Genomic DNA, 19385 nt, shown 5'->3' with positions numbered 1-19385 from the left:
ACAAAGCATTTTGATCTCATTTGAACTTCACAACAACCCTGTAAGGTAGGAATTCTTATCTCCAATTTTCAGATGAGGGAACCGAGGCATCTGAGAGGTCAAGTGACTTTTAAAAATATTATTTTTATTTAGAATTTAACAAATACCAAATCAAATGGGAATTTCCATGTCCATGGAACAGAAAAAGAGGGTTTGTGCATGAAATGGGAGCTTTCTATTTTGTACAGCTTGCTTTTCTTTTTAAATATTTAAGATTAATCTTTCAAGGCTGTCCTGTTTGTCTGTGCTTCTTTATGGCTGCCTTTCTGTTCTCTGCCTTTTGAAAAAATGCCTTATTGACCCTCTTTTCTTCCCCTCCTCACTATCTCAACTCCCCCCATCCAATCATTGGGGGGGAGTGAAGGGGAGAGGGAAAGAGGGAGAAAAACAAAATCATCGTAACACTATCCCTACAAGCAAAAAATCCAAACTCTCCCACATTGTATCTGAAAATGTGTTTCTACATCTGGAGTCCATCACTTCTTTGTCATGATGTGGATAGCGCATTCTTTATGACTGGTCCTCTGTAATAATGGTTCACCATTGCATTAATCAGGATTCCCAAGTCTTTCAAAGTTGTTTTTGTTTACAATTATTGTCCTTATCATATCAGTTATTTTGCTGGTTCTACTCACTTCATCCTGACTCAGTTCATTTAGGTTTTAACAAGTTTCTGGCAAATTTGCTTGTGGTTATAGAGGTAGTGACAGTGACAGAGGTGAGATTTGAACTCGGCTCTCTCTTGACTCCAAATACAAGGTTCTTTCCCCTTTATGATGAATAGGTTTCACTGTAGAATATTTAGACTGGGGAAAGAGTAGATTAGATTGAAATGGGGGTTCTACCACCTTTCTAGTTCTTTTTGACTTGGACAGTGGTAAAATTTTGTACTGGATACCCAAATAGTTAGGGCCATAGTTAGAATTCACACACAGATCCCTGGGTCCAGCACTTTTTCACCCTTTTGTCTTGCCACTGGACTTCACTGACTGGATTAGAGAGAGACACTGATGACCAGTCAACTCTGCTTCATTTAAATCCAATTCACATTCAAGTAAAGATGTCACCTTGTGATGTCATTGGGCCTCTTCAAAAACAGAAAGACAACAACTTTTCCCCCAGTTGTACAGAATTTTGTTGTTGAGTTGTTTCAGTCATGTCAGACTTTGTGACCTTACTTTGGGGACTTTTCTTGGCAAAGAAAACTCATTTTACTGATGGTGAAACTGAGGCAAAAAAAGGTTAAGTGATTTGTCCAGGGTCAAAGAACTAGTAAGTATCTGAGGCCACATTTGAACTTAGGGAGCTGAGTCTTCTTGATTCCAGACTCGGCATGATACTCGCTGCACTAGCTGGCTGTGCTTACCACTATGGCTGGCTTAATAGTTCTGTTCTTATGGGTACAACACACTTGTAGTTGATTTTGCGCATGTGAGACATGGGCACAATTGCACATGTGATATGCCTCGAAGTATAGAATTATTAAGCCAGGTAGTTTAGACCAGTGATAGTAAACTCAAATGGAAACAGCACCACTAAAAGGTACATCTAGATCCTTGCAAGCTGCGTATTGACTTAGAAAACTAGGTGGTATTAACATTATCGATGGGTCTCATTGCATTTTTATTTATTTTGTGAAGTATTTCCCAATTACATTTCAATTTGGGTCTGGCTGCACTCAGACAGCATGGGGCCCGAGGGCTGTGTGTCTGATGCCTCTGGATTAGAGTAATGAACTTGACCCAGGCAAGATATCTGATTATGAAAGTTGGTTCTGATGCTTATTAGCTGGGTGCCAATAATTTCATTTCTCTAAATCTCAGTTTCCTCATCTGTGAAATAAGAGTAATATTTAGATTACCTATTTCTCAAAGTTTGGGGGAGAAAAGAGTTTAAGGAAAGCACCTTAAAGAAATGTTAAAATTGTTTTTTTTTTTTTGAAAGGTAAAGTGGTGTTGTGGCTAAATCACTGGCATCAGAGCCAAAAGCCTTGGGTTCAGGTCTTGCCTCTGACTCATACTGACTTTGTGACTGTGGATAAATCACCTCAGGGCCAAGCAAAGACTAGAAATCACAGAAAATTTACTTTGAAAGAGGGAATGTTCTAGGGATCCCTTGAACCAAAGAAGCTGTGGGTCCAGACTCAATCCCTAAGAAATCAGTACTGGGTCACTCCAAAACAAGTCATTTAATCTTCCTTGCCCTTAGCTTCTCTATCTATACACTGGGGATAATTTGGGGATGCTAACTGTCCTAAATGTATCACATCACAATAGCAATAACTTTAATTTAGTCTATACCAATCCTACAATTTAATTTGTTTGTTTTTTTAAACTTTACCTTCTGTGTTAGAATCAGCACCAGGTGGCAGAAGAGTGGTAAGGGCTGGGTTAAGTGACTTGCCCAAAGTCACATAGCTAGGAAGTATGTGAGGCCAAATTTGAACCCAGGACCTCCCATTTCTCAGGCCTGGCTTTCTATCTGATGAGCTGCCTAGCTTCTCCAATCCCTTATTACTGCTATTGTTATAACTTACGTAGGCTTCCTGTAAATGAGGCAGCATAGTATAAACCTTGATTTTGAGTCAGAAGAACTGAATTTTGGCCCTGTTCTACCACTTACTAGCAGTGTGAGCTTGAGCAAGTCACTCTTTCTGAACTCAATTTCTGTTTTTTGTAAAATGAAGACATTAGACTCGGTGATCGTCCAGTTCTGATGAGACTTGAATTTTTTTCCCTGTGATTTCAAGTCATTTTTCTTCTTTCTGGAATGTCGAGATATCTGCGAGCTTTTCCTCAAAGGTAAAAAGGGACTCCCAAACCATCTGTGCTGAGAATGACTGGTATAATGCAGGGGGAGCCCTGAGGGTAAGACCTAGTCTCTTCCTGTCCATCCCCCTGACTTGGGGCAGGTCAGCCCAAGGCAGCAGCATAGCTCAAGCTCTCTGACTTATTGTGTTACAAGTCAGGGAGATACAAAGATACAAAGTTTAACTAAGACCCAGTTCTTGGTGAAGATGTGGAACCAACAGTCCAATGTAAACACCTTTAAAGACGATCTCAATTTGAGAGTGAAACTTTGTAGCATGATGGAAAACAAGCCAAACCTCTGAATCAGGAAAACCTGAGTTCACACATCACCCTGGATGCATCCTGGCAGTGTGACCCTCCCTTAAAGTCTCAGTATACCTCCAGGCAACTCTCTGAACCTCTCCTCAGCAGAAAAGGTGCCCTTCGTTACTTACTGTCAGAGAAAGTTCCTCCCCAGAAACTCCCCATGCCAATGACACCACAGCTCTGGTAAAACACAACACAACAGCTCAGAATAAGATTCCTGCATAAAAGGAGGACGGGGTGTTTACTGCCAGAGCACATGAAGGAGATGTCATTTGCAGCTGGAGGACTCTGGGAAGGCTTCCGAGGAGGTGTGAGAGCAGGGCCTGGAATGATGACTGAGATGCCTGGCTCCGAGCTTTTGGGTTTGCAGGGCGGTAACCAGGAAGCTCTCTCTGAAACCAGGACAGGTGTGACTATCTAAAGCTAGAGTGTCTCTTTTGCAAGCTCCCCGCACCTGCGCCCGCACTATCCCCAGCATTATCATTCACTGTAAGCTTGTCTGTTCACTTCACAGTTTTAAAGTGGTATATGTCGATTTCCCCGAGTGATTTCCCATTAATGCCAGCTCAGGAGCAGGATGATAGCTGCTGCCACCACTAGGTCCTTTTATTTTTCTCCACTACCAAACTACTCATCCATTCATTCCCCAAGGGGAATAATAAGTTAGAAGGGCTTTGGTTGCTTGGAGGAAGGGCCCTTGGTGAGCTTGGCTAATAATTGCTTGAATTGCTATTTTGGTTGACATTTTATAAAACACTTTGCTCACATCAATCTCGTGAAGTAGGTTGTGTGACGGTCGTTATTCCCATTTTACAGAGTAGGGAACCTGAGGTGTAGACCAAAAAAAAATCACTTATCTAGAGTTACACAGCTGGGTTAGCAGCAGAGCTGGTATTCAAAACCAGGTCTCTTCTGACATAGCATTAAGTTGAGGGAAAGGCCCTAATGTCCTTTGTTAAAGAATCCCAAGAGTCGGGGGAACTAGGTGGCTCAATGGATAGAGAGCCAGTCCTGGAGTTGGGAGTCCTGGATTCAAATGTGGCCTCAGTGTAACCTCTTAGCTGTGTTACCCTGGACAAGTCACTTAACCCCCATTGCCTAGCCCTTACTGCTCTTCTGCCTTGGAACCCATACTTAGTATTGTTTCTACGATGGAAGGTTTAAAAAAAAAAGTCCCAAGATTAGCAAGCAGGCTATCAGCCATTATTGACCCTTGGGTGGTTATTCTGAGCAAGCAAGAGGGGGCAGGATCTTCTCCAGCAGCTTTCTCTATGGCTAGATACAGGCAAGGTCTCTGGAACACGTCTCTTCTCAGACAGGAATCCAAGAAATGAGCCAACGTCAGTTTTCAACAGAAGCCCTTGATGCTTGGTGACTTGCTTCAGTCCCACACATGCACATGCTTTAGATTATTGGAGATACTAGGTAGAACATTAGCTTTTGGCTGGTGTAGTCCATCAGAACGTCAGAACACAGAGACCCTAGGATGACCCCTAGAAGGTAGCTAGGTGACACCAGTAAATAGATTAGGCTTGGAATAAACAGACTTAAAGTGGAGGAATTCAAATGCTGCCTCAGACACTTCCTAGCTGGGTGACCCTCTTTCAGCCTCAGTTTCCTCATCGGTAAAATGTGGATAATATTAGCCCCTCCCTCACTGAGTGCTTGCGAGGTAAACTATAAGAAACATTGTGAGAACTCTAAAGTAAATGCTAGTAACCTAATTCAACCGGATTCTTTTTGAGACAGAAAAACAGAGGCCCAGAGACAGGAAGGGATTTCTCACAAGGGAACTACTTCTCCCAGGAACATAAAAGAAATGACTCACTTGCCCACAGTGCTATCCCAGAAGGAGCCCCGCAGACTCCTAACACACAGGAAAGGGGCAGTCAGCCACCAGGTACTGCCGGGGCAGAGTTCTTGGGTAGAACAGATTCAAACATGAACTCCTCATACTATCTCACTTGGAGGTATACCTCTGTGAATCACTCTCCAGCAGGACTGGATTGAGGCCAGCTTAGCTAATGAGCACAGAAAAGCATTTGGGGCTGGCTTTCGTACTGTTCCTACATAGCAGCTTCCCAATGGGAGGAAGAGCTTCCAAGTTAATCTGATGCAGGTAACCTGGCATGGGGCATGGACAGCCATTCCCAAAGTCCTCTGCTACAGCAGGTGGTAGAGCTAAGAGATGAGGAGAGTCGTAGGATGAGAAAAGCCCCATCTGGGAATCTGAAGCCCTGGTCCCTAATCCGACCAATATCTCTGATTGGCTGTGGGATCTGGGCCTCAGTTTCCTTTTTTGTAAGATGGTCCAGTGGGGTCATCTGGTTCTGACATTCTATGACTTTACCAGTTGTATTCTTTTTCACTGCCATTCCCAGGGCATGCCAGAATGTCTTCACTACCTTACCTGCTCCCTTCCCTCATCTAAATCTTTTCTGCCTTCCTCTTCTATGCCTGAAAAAGGATCTGCTACTAGTTATGTATATCTCAATGTGAATTCCAGTCTTGAATTTCCTTCTCCCAGGAGTATTTGAATTTTTCATCTGGTTTTCTAAGTGGCGAGTGAAGAACTTTATCCCTGAATATAGGAACATCTATAAAACCCAAGTGTCAGAGCCAGAAGGGAGCCCAGAACAAACTCTTCACTGGAGGCCTAGATAGAAGAGAATCACCCACAGTCATTCAGTAAGTTAGTGTTAGGAGTCAAGACTAGAACCCAAGACTTCTGACTTTCCTTCCTGTACATTTTCTATTGAGCTAATGTTAGGCACCTATGGGCAGGTGTGGAAAGGAATGGGGGTGTGGGCCATCTCCCTGTCATCATATCTCACCCTGGAGGAAGTTGGGCAAAAGAGGCAAATTTAGGAAAAACTGCCCAATAATTAAAGTTTAGTGAATGGCCTGCCTTGGTGCAGTGGGTAGAGTTCCTACTGGAGTCAGGAAAACTCATTTTTCTGACTTCAAATCCAGCCTTAGGCATTAGCTGTGTGATCCTCGGCAAGTCACTTAACCCCATTTGCCTTGGTTTCCTCATCTGTAAAATGAACTAGAGAAGGAAATGGTGAACCACTGCAGTATGTTTCTTCATCCATAGAGTGAGTTACAGGAGGAAACAGCAAACCATGCTAGTATCTTTTCCAAGAAAACCCCAGATAGGGTCCCGAAGAGTCAGACAAGACTCACCCTGGAGACAGTTGGGCAAAAACACCCTAAAAGGGGTCATAAGGAGTAAGACACTAAACAACAGCAAGGAAGTAGTAGGTTTGGGGTCTTCAAAGGTTAAGTGACCATTTGTGTTGTATTGAATGGGGGTGCTAAACTTGAATGAGGAAGAGTTGAATTCAAATCCCACCAAAGACCCTTGCCTCAGTGTCCTTTTCTGTAAAATGAGGATAATAATCTTCTCTACCTCCTGGGGGGTATTTGTATATAAAGTGCTTTAGGAAATGTGCTGCATTAAATCAATGCTATTTATTACTACTGCCTTATATGGGGCTTCTTGTTTGCCTGAGAAGCCTTTGAAGTCCTTGGTGCTCTGAGATCCTGTAATGATTCCATGATGTCCTCTCTTGCTCCTTGCTCTGCTGAGCCGCCTCATGGGGAGAGCTACAGCAGGAAAGCAGAGCGGTATTATCCAGCCAAAGCCTCTGAGGCTACTCTATTTAAACTATTGATCTTGCATGGAAACTCAAGCCTTGTTCCCATCAGATCAAGTCAGTGCATTAACCCTGGTGGCCATAAATGCAGACTACTTGGGCCCCAAAGTGTAAAGGTTATATTCTGTGGGAAGTACAGGTTTCATTCATTCTTTTAATCAGCATTGACTCATAGAATGTCAGAATTGGAAAGGACTTTGAAATCACCTGGTCAGACTCCCACATATAAGGAAACTGAGACCCAGAAAAGGGAAATTACTTACCCAAGGTAACATAGCTAATAAATACTGTTTATACAATCAAAATATCTCCTCTCTGGATTCTTCATTTTATACATGAGGTAACTGATGTCCAGAGACTTGCCCAAGGTGGCATGCAGCTAATCAATGTCAGGTGCAGGATTTGAACCTTGGGCCTCAGACTCTAAATCCAATACTCTTTGACTGCCCAAACTGTTTTTTATTGTTGTTATTCAGTTGTTTTAGTCATGCCTGACTCTTCATGACCCTATCTGGTGTTTTCTTGGTAAAGATATTAGAGTGATTTGCCATCTCCTTCTCTAGCTCATTTTACAGATGGGAAAACAGGCAAACAGAGTAAAGTGACTTTCTCAGGATCGCACAGTAAATATCTGAGGCTAGATTTGAACTCATAAAGATGAGTTTTCCTGACTTCAGACCCAGGAGTCTATCCACTATTCCTTTCATCTAGCTGCCCCTGAACTGCTTTTAGTTCCATGAATATTATGCATTCAGAAGAGGAAGATATTCCTATGGGAAGGAATGGTTAGGAAGAGTACCTCTGAGGAGATGGGAGTGAAACTGGGCCTTGGAGATGTTGGTTCTAGATCCTGTAGGCCTTAAACCCTTGGGCACTCTCCAAGTCCAGCTGAGTTGTTGGGCAGAATGCCCACCTTGGTCTCCTATTTCCCTTTAGCTCTTTGAGTTTCCTTAGTCTCCGAGGTGGTGTTCCATCCCCCCTCACCCCGTTTTCCCTTTGGTGTTCATTGTGTGATCTCTTCCATTGGAGGCATCCAACCCAGTCCCTTTCAATAGGGTGCTTTGAGAGCTCCTCCGCACACTGTGGTGCTTCTATGGAGACGGGACCGGCTCCCAGTCTCAACAGAAGTGTCAGTGAGATGCCCATCCTGTGTGAGTCTGGTTTTCGGGAAACATAAGTTTTAGCTTCATTATTTTAGCAGTGAGGGATGTGGACCCATGAGAGAGGGACACCATGAGGATTATGGGAAATGAGAACAGAAGGCCAAACCTGCTCGCTGCTGGGTCCCTCCACCAGCTAATTTGAAGACCTCTGTAGCAGAGGCTCTCCCTGCCAAGACCCTGGGATGAGATGGGAAATCGTGGGGTTTGGTTTGATAGTGAGAGCTCAGCGACTGAGAACACCACATGGAGGATTTTTAACAAGCCTTTCCCTAAACAGAACATACAGAGAGAAGGAGGGAGGGGAGGGGGAGAAAAAAACCCCAGCCTTCCTTGGTAAACAGATTAAAATAATACTTGGCACTTATGTAGCGCTTTTAAAAAAAAACCTTCAAACACTTTATAAACACTAGCTAATTAATTGAGCCGGCTAAATCTGTCTACAGTTGGTGGAAAGAGTGTGAGAAGAGCTAAAAAAAAAAATCCCTATGCCACTCCAACTTTTATCATCAACTGGGTGGTGTTAGAGCCTTCCGGGCACCCTCTAGAAGGTTCTCCTGTTGCAACATGCAAGATTCTTGACACTGACAGACTTCCGTTTGTACACTTTAGCAATCAAAGTGGAATCGGCCATATAGCCACTGATTCCCTGCCTGATTCGTTTATCAGGCCTAAACAAAAGAGCCAAACAGAAACTGGGGAGCCACGTTCCAAGCCAGACACTGTTGGGAACAGAATGGGACTACCTTTCTGAGGCGTTTCATCCTTCTTTTGCACCCACAGACAAGGCATTGGAGATCCAAGGATTTGATCAGTTAAGGAATTGTCTAGGACCCTAGCATTTTGCAAGTCACCAATTCTGTGCTAGAATGATTAGCATTTCATGAACTCTTAGAACTGGAAGGGACCTTGGACCATAGAACAGAGAATACTAGAACTAGAAGAGATTTTAGAACATGGGAAGATAGAGCAGTTCTGTGCTAATGAATGTGAGAACTTAAAAGAAGCAGATGAATATTTAGCAAAATATAAAAAACCCAAATTAACAAAACAGGATGTGGATCATCTAAATTGGCCAATTTTGGAGAAATCAGCCATTTAACAGCTGCCCTGCAAAAAAGATACCCGGGCCCTACAGATTGACAGGTGAACCCACCAAACCTTTAAAGCCTAAGTTTTCTCATATTAAATATACTATTGATTTTTATATAAATTTTCTTATTCTTAAAATAAATTCCAAACAAAATAAGCTTTTCCACTTACAAAGTTGAATAGAAAAAGAGAATTATAACGAAATTGTGAATCTATTACATACTGCTTACTTTTCCTTTTCAGTTGATCATAAATTCAACTTGTAACTTTCAAAGCTGTCCTGTTTCTCTGTTTCCTTCTGGTTTTCTGTTTGCTTTGGAGCATTAAAAAAATGCTTCCATGATCTCCTTATTTTTAGGGTGGACAGTCCTATTGCTAGCCCCTCTTCCTCTAATTCCTTACCCTGTCCCCATCCCCCATCATTGAAAAAAAGAAAAATAAAATCCTTGTGGAAAATATGCACAGTCAAGCAAAACAAATTCCCACATTGGCTGTGTCTGAAAATGCTAGACTATTTTTAAATATAGGGAAAGATGGTAGGCGACTCAGTTCCTTCCATGAGGATGTTATAGTTTGGATCCCTAAACCTGACAAAACTAAGTCTGGAAGAGATAAAGAAGCCAGGGAAGGGGGGGGGGAGGATGTTAGAGCTAGAAAGAGCCTTGGGGTTCAACCCTTTCCTTTTGTAGAAGAAGAAGCTGAACCCCAGAAAGGAGATGCAACTTGACATGATGAGTTAGTGGCTAAGTGGAAATTGGAACTCAGGTTTCCTCATCAGTAAAATGAACTGGAGAAAGAAATGCAAAACCACTCTAGTATTTTTGTCAAGAAAACCCCAAACAGGGTCATGAAGAGTCTGGCACAACTGACATAACTAGACAACAAAACATGTTATATGTAGCTTCCATACTATAGGGCATCTTGGTTTTCTAGGGAATCCTTGTGCCTCAACATGCCCCCTGTATTGCCCTCTGCTTCCCTTCCTGCTCTGGTTATGAAATGAGTAACAATAATGGCATGTGTGTACAAGCTAACTCTCTCTCTCTCTCTCTCTCTCTCTCTCTCTCTCTCTCTCTCTCTCCCCCTTTCTCTCTCCCTTTCTCTCTCCCTTCCCTCTTCATCCTCTTCACCCTCCCTTCTCTTCCTCTCTTTCACATACCCACACAACCTATTTTTCCCTCTTTCCTTCTCTCCTCTGTATTTCTCTCTTTCCATCTTTCTCTTCTTTTCTGTCTTCCATTCTCCCTTCCTTTTTCTCTCTATCTCATACATGTATATACAATCTTTTTTCCTCTCCTCTCTCCCTTTCTTTTCCCCCTCTCTCTTTCCTTCTAACTCTCTTCCTTTCTCTTTTTCCATTTCTAAATGTCTCACAAAATCTGTCTTTCTTTCTTGCTCTCTCTTTTCCAGTCTTCCCATTTCACAAACGAGGAAGCTGACTTCTAGAGATGTAAATAATTTCCCCCAAATCATAAAAAGAGTAAGTGACAGAAACAACATTTGAAGTCAGGTCTCTTGACTCCAAATTCAAGTTTTCCAAGCTCAGTGCTATTTCCAGCGTACCAAGTTGTTCCTTATATAATCCTAATAGTTCTCTTATTAGTCCTAGGCATATTTGTGGGGTGGTGGTTATATTCTGCATCATCATTTTAAAAATCTGAGATAAGGGGTCAGGGTGGAAGTACAATGCAATGGATTTAGAGTCTGGGGACCTAGGTTTAAATCTTAGCTCTGACACTATCTGCGTGACCCTGAACAAGTCCCATATCTTCCCTGGACCTCATTTTCCTCATCTGTAAAATGAAGGGATTGAACTCCATGACCCAAGGTCTCATGACTTCCAACCCCAAAGCTATGATTCTGTCAAAATGCCACAGTGGCAAGTCCAATGGCCTGGGAGTTAGAACCGGTTCTGAGTTTTAACTCTGTCACCAGCCCCAGGGATGATCACTGTGGACAGACAAATCACTTTTGTCCTATGAACCCCTTGGCTTTCTCTTGTAAGAAATAGAAATCAATTTGTTATTACATGTAATTGGTAAAAAAAAAATAAATCTAAAAGTAAGAAATAGGGATCATGAGCATCAAAGGTGAAAAGCACCTTAGAGGCAATCTCAAGGCCAAGTCCCTCATCTTACAGATGGGACAACTGAGTCCCCTAAGGTTGAGAAACTTGTAGCTCAAGGTTACACAAGTAATAAGTAGCAGTCAGAATTTGAACCCAGATCTGTGATTCCAAATCCAGTGTCCATTTTACATCTTGTTTTACCTGCCTACTGTATCATGAAAAAAACATTTGTAAACTTTAAACAATAAACTATTGCTATATTTTGTTTTACTAGTGCCTAAATTTTCCCCTTCATCCTTTTTTTTCCCTTAAAACCCTTGCCTTCCATTTTAGAATCTATATTAAGTATTGATTCCAAGGTGGTGATACCAAGAGTGGAAAGAGCTAGGTATTGAGGTTAAAGTGACTTGCCCAGGGTCACTTAACTAGGAAGTGTCTAAGGCCAGATTTGAACCTGGGATGTCCTTTCCCCAGGCCTAACTCTCTATCCACTGAGCCACTTAGCTGCCTACTTCATCCCTTCTTCCCACTTCTCCCAAAGCCATACCTTATTTAAAAAAAATTTTTTTTAAAGGAAGAAGAGGAAAAAAATAGTGGAATCAATCAATAAATTTTTAAAAATCTGATATTATAGGTGATACTCATCATTCATGGATTCCCTCCCTCTACCCTCTCTCTAGCATCCACAAAGTAGCATGCGACCTTTCTTTTCTTTGGTGGCAAGTCTTTTCTGTAAATTTTCATTGATAATGAAATGCAGGATTGTTATTGTTATTGTTCTGTCTTCCACATTCATTATCATAGTTATCAGGAGCTAGCTTCATCCTAGGTTAAGGCCTTTCACCACTGACTCTATCCCTGCCATTCTTTGCTTTGAACCCTTTCATTCATTTTTCATTCTCTTGCCCCTGAAGGTCTCTTCCTCATGCTTCTTTAGCACTCAAAGCCCTGCTCAGAGGGTAACAGGGGAGGGAACAATATTCTCAGCATCAACCCCAGGGGCTGGGTTATGAGACCAAAAGCAGCAATCACCAGTGGTCTCAGCACTCATCCCGTCCCTTTAGATTGAGTCATGGTCCCTGGGTCCACCCTGCCTAGGATAATTAATGCCACTGGGGAGGACCTCTTCCTTCTACAATCCTGCCTTTGCTTGGGTGATGCTGCCCAGACTGGGCCCTGCTCACCCAGGCCCACTACTGTCTTCTTTCTCTGGATAATAAAGTTTGTTGTTGTATTTTTATAACAGGAGCCCAGGGGGAGGAGCTTCAGGTGCTGCAGCCCAAGGAGCCAGTGTCTGTGGCAAAAGGATTGACGGTCACACTGAACTGCACAGCGACTGATGCCAGTCTTCCAGGGCCAGTGAAATGGTTTAAGGGTGCAGGACCCCAAAGGAAAGAAATTTACAATTTCAGAGGAGGCAGCTACCCCCGGATAAAGGCAGTTGTTCCATCCAGCAACACAGACTTCTCCATCAACATCAGCAACATCACTCCTGAGGACACAGGCACCTATTACTGTGTGAAGTTCAAAAAAGGGAATCCTGACACAGAATTTAAATCCGGAGGGGGCACCATGCTGTCTGTGAGGGGTGAGTAAGCCTGACCAGGGCAGTGGTGTGTGCCATAGGCACCTTCCACATAGAGGAATTCAGTTTGTGGTTCAGGGTAGAGGAAAAAATGGAATAGAAGTGGGGAGAGGAGGAAGGAGCCCTGGAACAAGCTGAGATGACAGATGTGGATCTGCTGTGTGGGCAGTAGTGTGGCACCAGCCATCCCCTCACCATCTTCCATCCCCCTCCTGCTCCTAGCAAATCCCTCTGCTCCCTCACCCACCAAAGAGGCAGTGGAGGCAGGCGGGCGTCTGGGCAAGGGAGCTGCTCTTTGAGCCTGGGCTCACCCCAGACCTGCTTTGGACAGCTGAGCCCTTGGAGCCAGGTTTCAGATTGTTTCTGCTGATCTCCTCTCCCTACGTTGATCCAATATTCCAGAAATTGTTCACCTGGGAAATGAGGATGCCTTTGACTAGGCGAGGCCTTAGGCCTAGGCTCACAAAAGCTGTGACTCCATCGTATAAACTTTAAAGCTGGAAGGGACCCTAAACGTCATCTGGGCCAAACTTCTCACTTAATAGAGGAGGGAACTAAACAGGCCTGACAGGGGTGAAGGGACTTGGCCAATATTGCACAGGCAGTGCCAATGATATGAATTGAACTCAGGTTTTCCAGCTGCATGTCCAGTGGCATTTCTAGAGCACATTGCTAGTAGCCTCTTATGAATCCTCTTTTGGGAATTTTAATCACAGATCTTTCAATGATTCAGTCAGTTACCATGTATTTATTAATTATATATTATATTAAATTATATTAATTAATTACACTAAATTATAACATCTATTAACAGAATAATAATTTTCTTAATATAATAGCAGTATTAATTTATTATATTATATAACCATATAATGTATTATTGATTATGATGTAATTACATTAATACCAAGTATTATATTATGTACCAAATATTTATTAAGCTTTTACACTGTGCTAAGGTGATATAAAGGCAAAGGTGACTGAATGAGTCATTCATCATGACACAGAGCTAGTAAGTGGTGACACTGGCCTGTCCGTCAGTTCTTTGTTGCAGTTGTTGAGTCATTTCAGTTATTTGACTCTTTGTGACTCTTTGCGGTTTTCTTGGCAAAGATATTGGAGTGTTTTGCTATTTCCTTCTCCAGACCAATAAGGTTAAGTGACTTATCTAAGGTCACACAGCTACTAAGTATCTAAAGCTGCATTTGAACTTGATTCTCCATGACTCCAGGTCCAAGACTATCTACTGCACAACCTAAGCTGCCCATGAGTTCCAACTACTCTGTTTCTGAATGTGTTCTCTCATCTTGCTGGAGGACAGTTGGGATGTTAGTCTAGTTTATAGACAAATAAAGACATCATTCATCGTGATGTCAGTGGTCTTCTTTGAAAATGATTCACAGAAACAGCTAGGTGGCATGATGTATAGAGTACCAGGCTTGGAGTCAGGAGAACTGGATTCAAATGTGGCTTCAGACACTTCCCAGTTGTGTGACCCTGGGCAAGTCACTTGACCCCCCCATTGCCTAGCCCTTACCTCTCTTCTGCCTTGGAACCAATACACAGTATCAATTTTAAGATAGAAGGTAAGGGTTTAAGGGTGAAAGGGCAGGGGAATGAAGGATGAAGGACAAACAACACTAAAAGGAAAATTGGGTTTACCATCAAGAGATCCAAGTTCAAATACTGACCCTGTCACTTGCTGCTTTTGTGACCCTGAGCAAATTATTTCTCTTTTCTGGATTTCATTTTTCTCATCTGTGAAATAAAGAACTTTGGCTAAGGTCCTTTCCAGCTCTAAGTTCTATGAACTTATGTTTTAAGGCCCTTCTTGCTCTGACACCTTTTATGCTAACATTCTTTGTTCTAAGATCATTTCTAGCTATGACCTTTTACTTTCTAAGAGGGCTTTCTTCCTAAAGACACTCTCCCAGAAATATTTAGGTATTGTAGGCATTTGCCCTTGGTTTATTTATTTATTTTTTGGGGGGGTAGAAACAAAACCTGCATGTTATAACCAATGGGCCCCTGTCAATACAGTCCTGGGTGCTGGCTTGAGCACTGGGAACAAGGGAATGAGTGGGGGTGTGGGGGAGGGCCAGAGGAGACTTTTTCTCTAGCCTCAAGAAATATCCCTCAGGAAGCTTTTCCAGTCTTGAAAATGTTTCCATCTAAACAGACTCCGGCATAACAACAAACACTCACTGTCCAAACACACAGAATGTGGCTGCACCAACCCGCAGAAATGTCACCGACAAAATCTGTCGGAGCTCAAGAAAAGTCTCCCTGCATTCTGTAAATAGCACACCCAAATGGAAAAGCGTGTGAAATGGGCTTTGTTTCACACCAGTCCCCAGAGTGGCTCCCCGGAGTCATTGTCTAGTGGTTTCTGCCACTGCTGCAGGGAGGCAGTTTTGTCCAGGGAAAGAGGCGTGTTTTGGGAGTTGAGACTTGAGTTTTTGTCCAACTGGGTGACTGTGGATAATAATAACTGACATCACCTATAGATACGTCTTGAAGTTTTAGAAATCCTAAAAATAATATGGTATAATAATAATTTTGATAATCATTTCTTTATGTATTTAGGATAATTTTGGAAGTAATAATTTTCCCTAAAGTAATATAGATGATATTATTGTCCCCATTTTACAGATAAGGAAACTGAACCTTGGGAAAATGAAAGTGATTTGCCTGGGATCTTTCATATAGTAAATGTGGAAACTGGAATTTAATGAATAATAATAGTAGCTAACAATATATAGTGCCTACTATGTGCCAGGTACTGTGTGAAATGCTTTGCAAGTATAATCTCATTTGATCTTCACAACAACCCTGGAAAAGTAGATGGTATTATTATCCCCATTTTGCAGATGAGGAAACTGAGCCCAAACCTTCTGACTACAAATCCAGGAAACCTGTCTCCCCTCTCCTCTTCAGTTTCCTTCTTTTTAGGATAAGGGAGTTGGTCTGAATGATTTCTCAGGCGCCAACGCTAAATCTTATGATCCTATGACGGGATATTTGTCAATGACCTTTCCAACTCTTAAGACAATCATTTTAGACTTATTTTTTGGCCATTGAGATTTTTGACACTTCCAAGACAATAATTTTTTAAAAACCCATTCCTTCTGTCTTAGTATCAGTTCTTCTTTTTTTAATCTTTTCATTCTGTCTTAATATGAATTTTAAGACAAAAAAGTGGCAAGGGCTAAGCAGTTGGGGTTAAGTGATTCACCCAGGGTCAAACAACTAGGAAGTGCCTGAGATCAGATCTCAACTCCAGATCTGGTGCTTTATCTACGTGCTACCTGGCTGCACTATCATCACTTTTCAATTGGCTACATTTTCTAACTTATTAAATATTTTGGTTAAAAATAGATAATAAGCAGGTCTTGGAATCACAAAAGAGATCATAGAATTTTAGAACCCAAAGAACCTTAATAGAGATATTTAGGCCGATCTCTTCCCTTTATAGATGGGAAAACAGACCCAGAGGAGATAAGTGACCTGCCTGAAGTCAATATCAGGATCTGAGGCAGTACCAGACCTGGACTAGTTCTGGGCACATTATGAAAGTTCAAGTTCTATTTTGGTTTTATGTTGGATGCCACCACTTCTGACTTCTTATTTATTTGCATTTTATTTTCCCAATTACAAGTAATAGCCATTTCCAACATACATTTTATGAAATTATATGATCCAAATTGTCCCCCTCTTTCTTTTCCCTTCCCACTTCTCAATGATGGTAAGCAATCTGATCTGGGTTATATATATGTGATCATTCAAAACATATTTTCATATTGGTCATTGTTGTTAGAGAATACTCATATAAAACCCAAACCCCCAAATAAAAACACAAATAAACTAAAGTGAGAGTATGCCTTTATTTGCATTCTGATTCCAGCAGTTTTTTGTGGAGGTGGATAACATTCTTGTCTTTAAGAATTATCCTGTATCATTGTATTGCTAAGAGGAGCTAAGACTTTCACAATTTATTGTTCCACAAATATTGCTGTTACTGTGTATTTTCTCCTGGTTCTGCTTATTTCCCTCTGTATCAGTTCATGTAGATCTTTCCAGCTTTTTTCACTCTTTTTTTAACAATTTACTTTTATTTAAAGATTTCTCTCTTGTGGAAAAAAATAATGGAATAATATGATCATAGATAAATGAAACTAAATGTGAATTATAGCATGTTAAATATTTACAAAATTGGCTAAGCCTAGTAACTTATCTAAGTAAAATCAGGAAATAATTAACAGCTAATAATCCTAAATTTAGTCTTTACAAAGATCAGTGGATATAGAAATAAACCAAGTTTCTATCTTCAATCAAAATTTCATGTTTTCTTAGTCCTCATCCTTCTTAAGTTCTCTGCAGCCTTTGACACTGCTGATCACTCTTTTCTCCTAGACACTTTCTTCTCTCTAGGTTTTTGTGACACTGCTTTCTCCTTGTTCTCCTCCTATCTGTCTCATCGCTTCTTCTCAGTCTCTTTTGTTGTATCTTCACCCAAATCATGGCTAAACTAACCATAGGTGTCCCCAAAGGTTCCACCTTTGGCCTTCTCTTCTACTATATTGTTTCACTGGGTGATCTTGTCAGCTCCCAGGAATTCAATTATCATTTTTAGATTTTTTTTTTAGAATTTAGAAGATTTTTAGATTTGCATATCTATCCATAACTTTTTCCTAACCTCTAGTCTTGCATGTCCACCTGCTTATTGTATATATCGAACTTGATGTCCTATAAACATCATAAACTCAACATCTCCAAAACATATCATTTTCCCTCCAAACACTTATTCCCTTTTCTAACTTTCTTATTACTGCTGAAGGAACCAACATTTTTTTCTCCCAATCACCCAGACTCTCATCCTCAGTGTCATCCTTTTATTTTTTATGCCCTTACCTTCCATCTTAGAATCAATATTGTGTATTGGTTCCAAGGCAGAACAGTAGTAAGGGCTAGGCAATGGGGGTTAAGTGACTTGCCCAGGGTCACACAGCTAGTTAGTGTCTGAGGCCACATTTGAACCCAGGACCTCCTCCTTTCTCTCACCTCCTTTATCCAATATGTTGTCAAATCCTGTTGATTCTTCCTTGAAGACCTCTCTTGGTATAGGCTGTTTTCTGGCATTACAACCTTGGAGCAGGTCTTATGACTTCATACCTGGACTATTACAAGTAGCCTTGCTGGTGGTCTCTCTGACTCAGGTATCTCCCCAGTCCTGTCTTGACCTTTGCTCAGTTGTCAAATTGATCTCCATTAAAGTACAGATATGACCATGAAATCCCCTATTCAATAAATTCTAGTGACTCTTTCTTACCTCCAGATTCAAGTTTAAAGCCCTCTGTTTGACTTGTAAAGCCCTTCATAAATTGGTCCCCTCCTTCCTTTCCAGGCTTCTTACATCTTACACCCTCCCTCCCTTCCTTCGTCATGCCCTCTGCAATCTAGTGACACCAGCCTCCTTGCTGTTCCCTGCAAAAGGCATTCTATCTTTTGACTCTGGGAATTTTTACCAGCTGTCTCCCGAGCCTCTCTCTTTCCTTGTTTCCAGCTTCTACCTTCCTTCAAGTCTAGGCTAAAATTCCATTTTCTAGAGAGGCTTTTTCTCGACTGTACAGACACTGGTGCCTTTCTCTTATAATCTCCAATTTAAAACCCTTACCCTCCATCTTAGAATTAGTACTGTGTATTAGTTCCAAGGCAGAAGAGTGGTAAGGGCTAGGCAATGGGGGTTAAGTGACTTGCCCAGGATCACACAGCTAGGAAGTATCTGAGGACAGATTTGAATCCAGGACCTTCCAATTCCAGCCCTGGTACTCTATCCACTATGCTACCAGCTGCTCCATGACCATACATTTTTTAAAGGCACTATGCTAGGTGCTGAGGATACTTTATGTAGTTTGTATACATTGTTACAGCTTATAATTCTAATTGTTTACATTATTACATCATGCTATGGTTTACTAAGCACTTTTACTCACAGTAACCCAGCCAAAGTCAGTAGGATATATATTTTGTTACCATTCATTCGTATTCAACTCTTCATGACCCCATTTGGGATTTTCTTGGCAAAGATGCTAGAGTGGTTTGCCATTTCCTTCCCCGGCTCATTTTTGTAGATGAGGAAACTGAGGCAAAGAGAGTTAAGTAACTTGCCCAGGGTCACAGAGCTAGTAAGTATCCCAGGTCAGACTTGAACTCAGGAAGATGAGTCTTCCCCAGCTGCCCCAGTGCATATATTACTGCCCCCATTTTACAGATGATGAAATTGAAGCTAAGAGAAGGGAAATGGTCACACAACTAATTTAATCAATGGAACTAGGCCTCAAATTCAGATCTTTGACTCAAAAAGTTCAGGGATCCTTTTTTACCATGTGTTATATTGTGTTTAAAGCTAGTAGGAACCTTTTTTCCAATCCCCTGATTTTATTGGTAGAAAATAGATCAGGAGAGCCTGGTCAGCTTAATGAGGTTAAAGGATGAGATCATTGTTTGAGATTTTTATTACTTCTCCATGATAGGTGGGGAGGGCTTTGATTATAAGTCATATACAGGAGAAGAGCATCCCCCTGAGTGATTGATGATTTAATTGGGTTGGGTTATTATAGCTTGGAGCTCCACAGGCCCATGAAAGGGAGCAGACAGACCTGCAGA

General features: G+C 41.6%; 1 protein-coding gene across 11 annotated transcripts in view; it reads left to right on the top strand.

Annotated features, from left to right (window-relative positions):
- Window positions 1-19385, top strand: part of LOC100023014 (tyrosine-protein phosphatase non-receptor type substrate 1) — a 73892-nt gene that overhangs the window by 9775 nt on the left and 44732 nt on the right. For all 11 annotated transcript variants that reach the window (XM_056812375.1, XM_056812376.1, XM_056812377.1 and 8 more), the window contains exon 3: window positions 12381-12722. In XM_056812375.1, the coding sequence (XP_056668353.1) occupies window positions 12381-12722 (342 nt within the window). The remainder of the gene's footprint in view (window positions 1-12380; window positions 12723-19385) is intronic.

The sequence above is a fragment of the Monodelphis domestica genome, chromosome 1 (genome assembly GCF_027887165.1).
Source record: "Monodelphis domestica isolate mMonDom1 chromosome 1, mMonDom1.pri, whole genome shotgun sequence".
In the NCBI taxonomy this organism is placed as follows: Eukaryota; Metazoa; Chordata; class Mammalia; order Didelphimorphia; family Didelphidae; genus Monodelphis; species Monodelphis domestica.
Note: the sequence above shows the minus strand (reverse complement) of the source record. Positions and strands in the feature narration are given on the sequence as shown.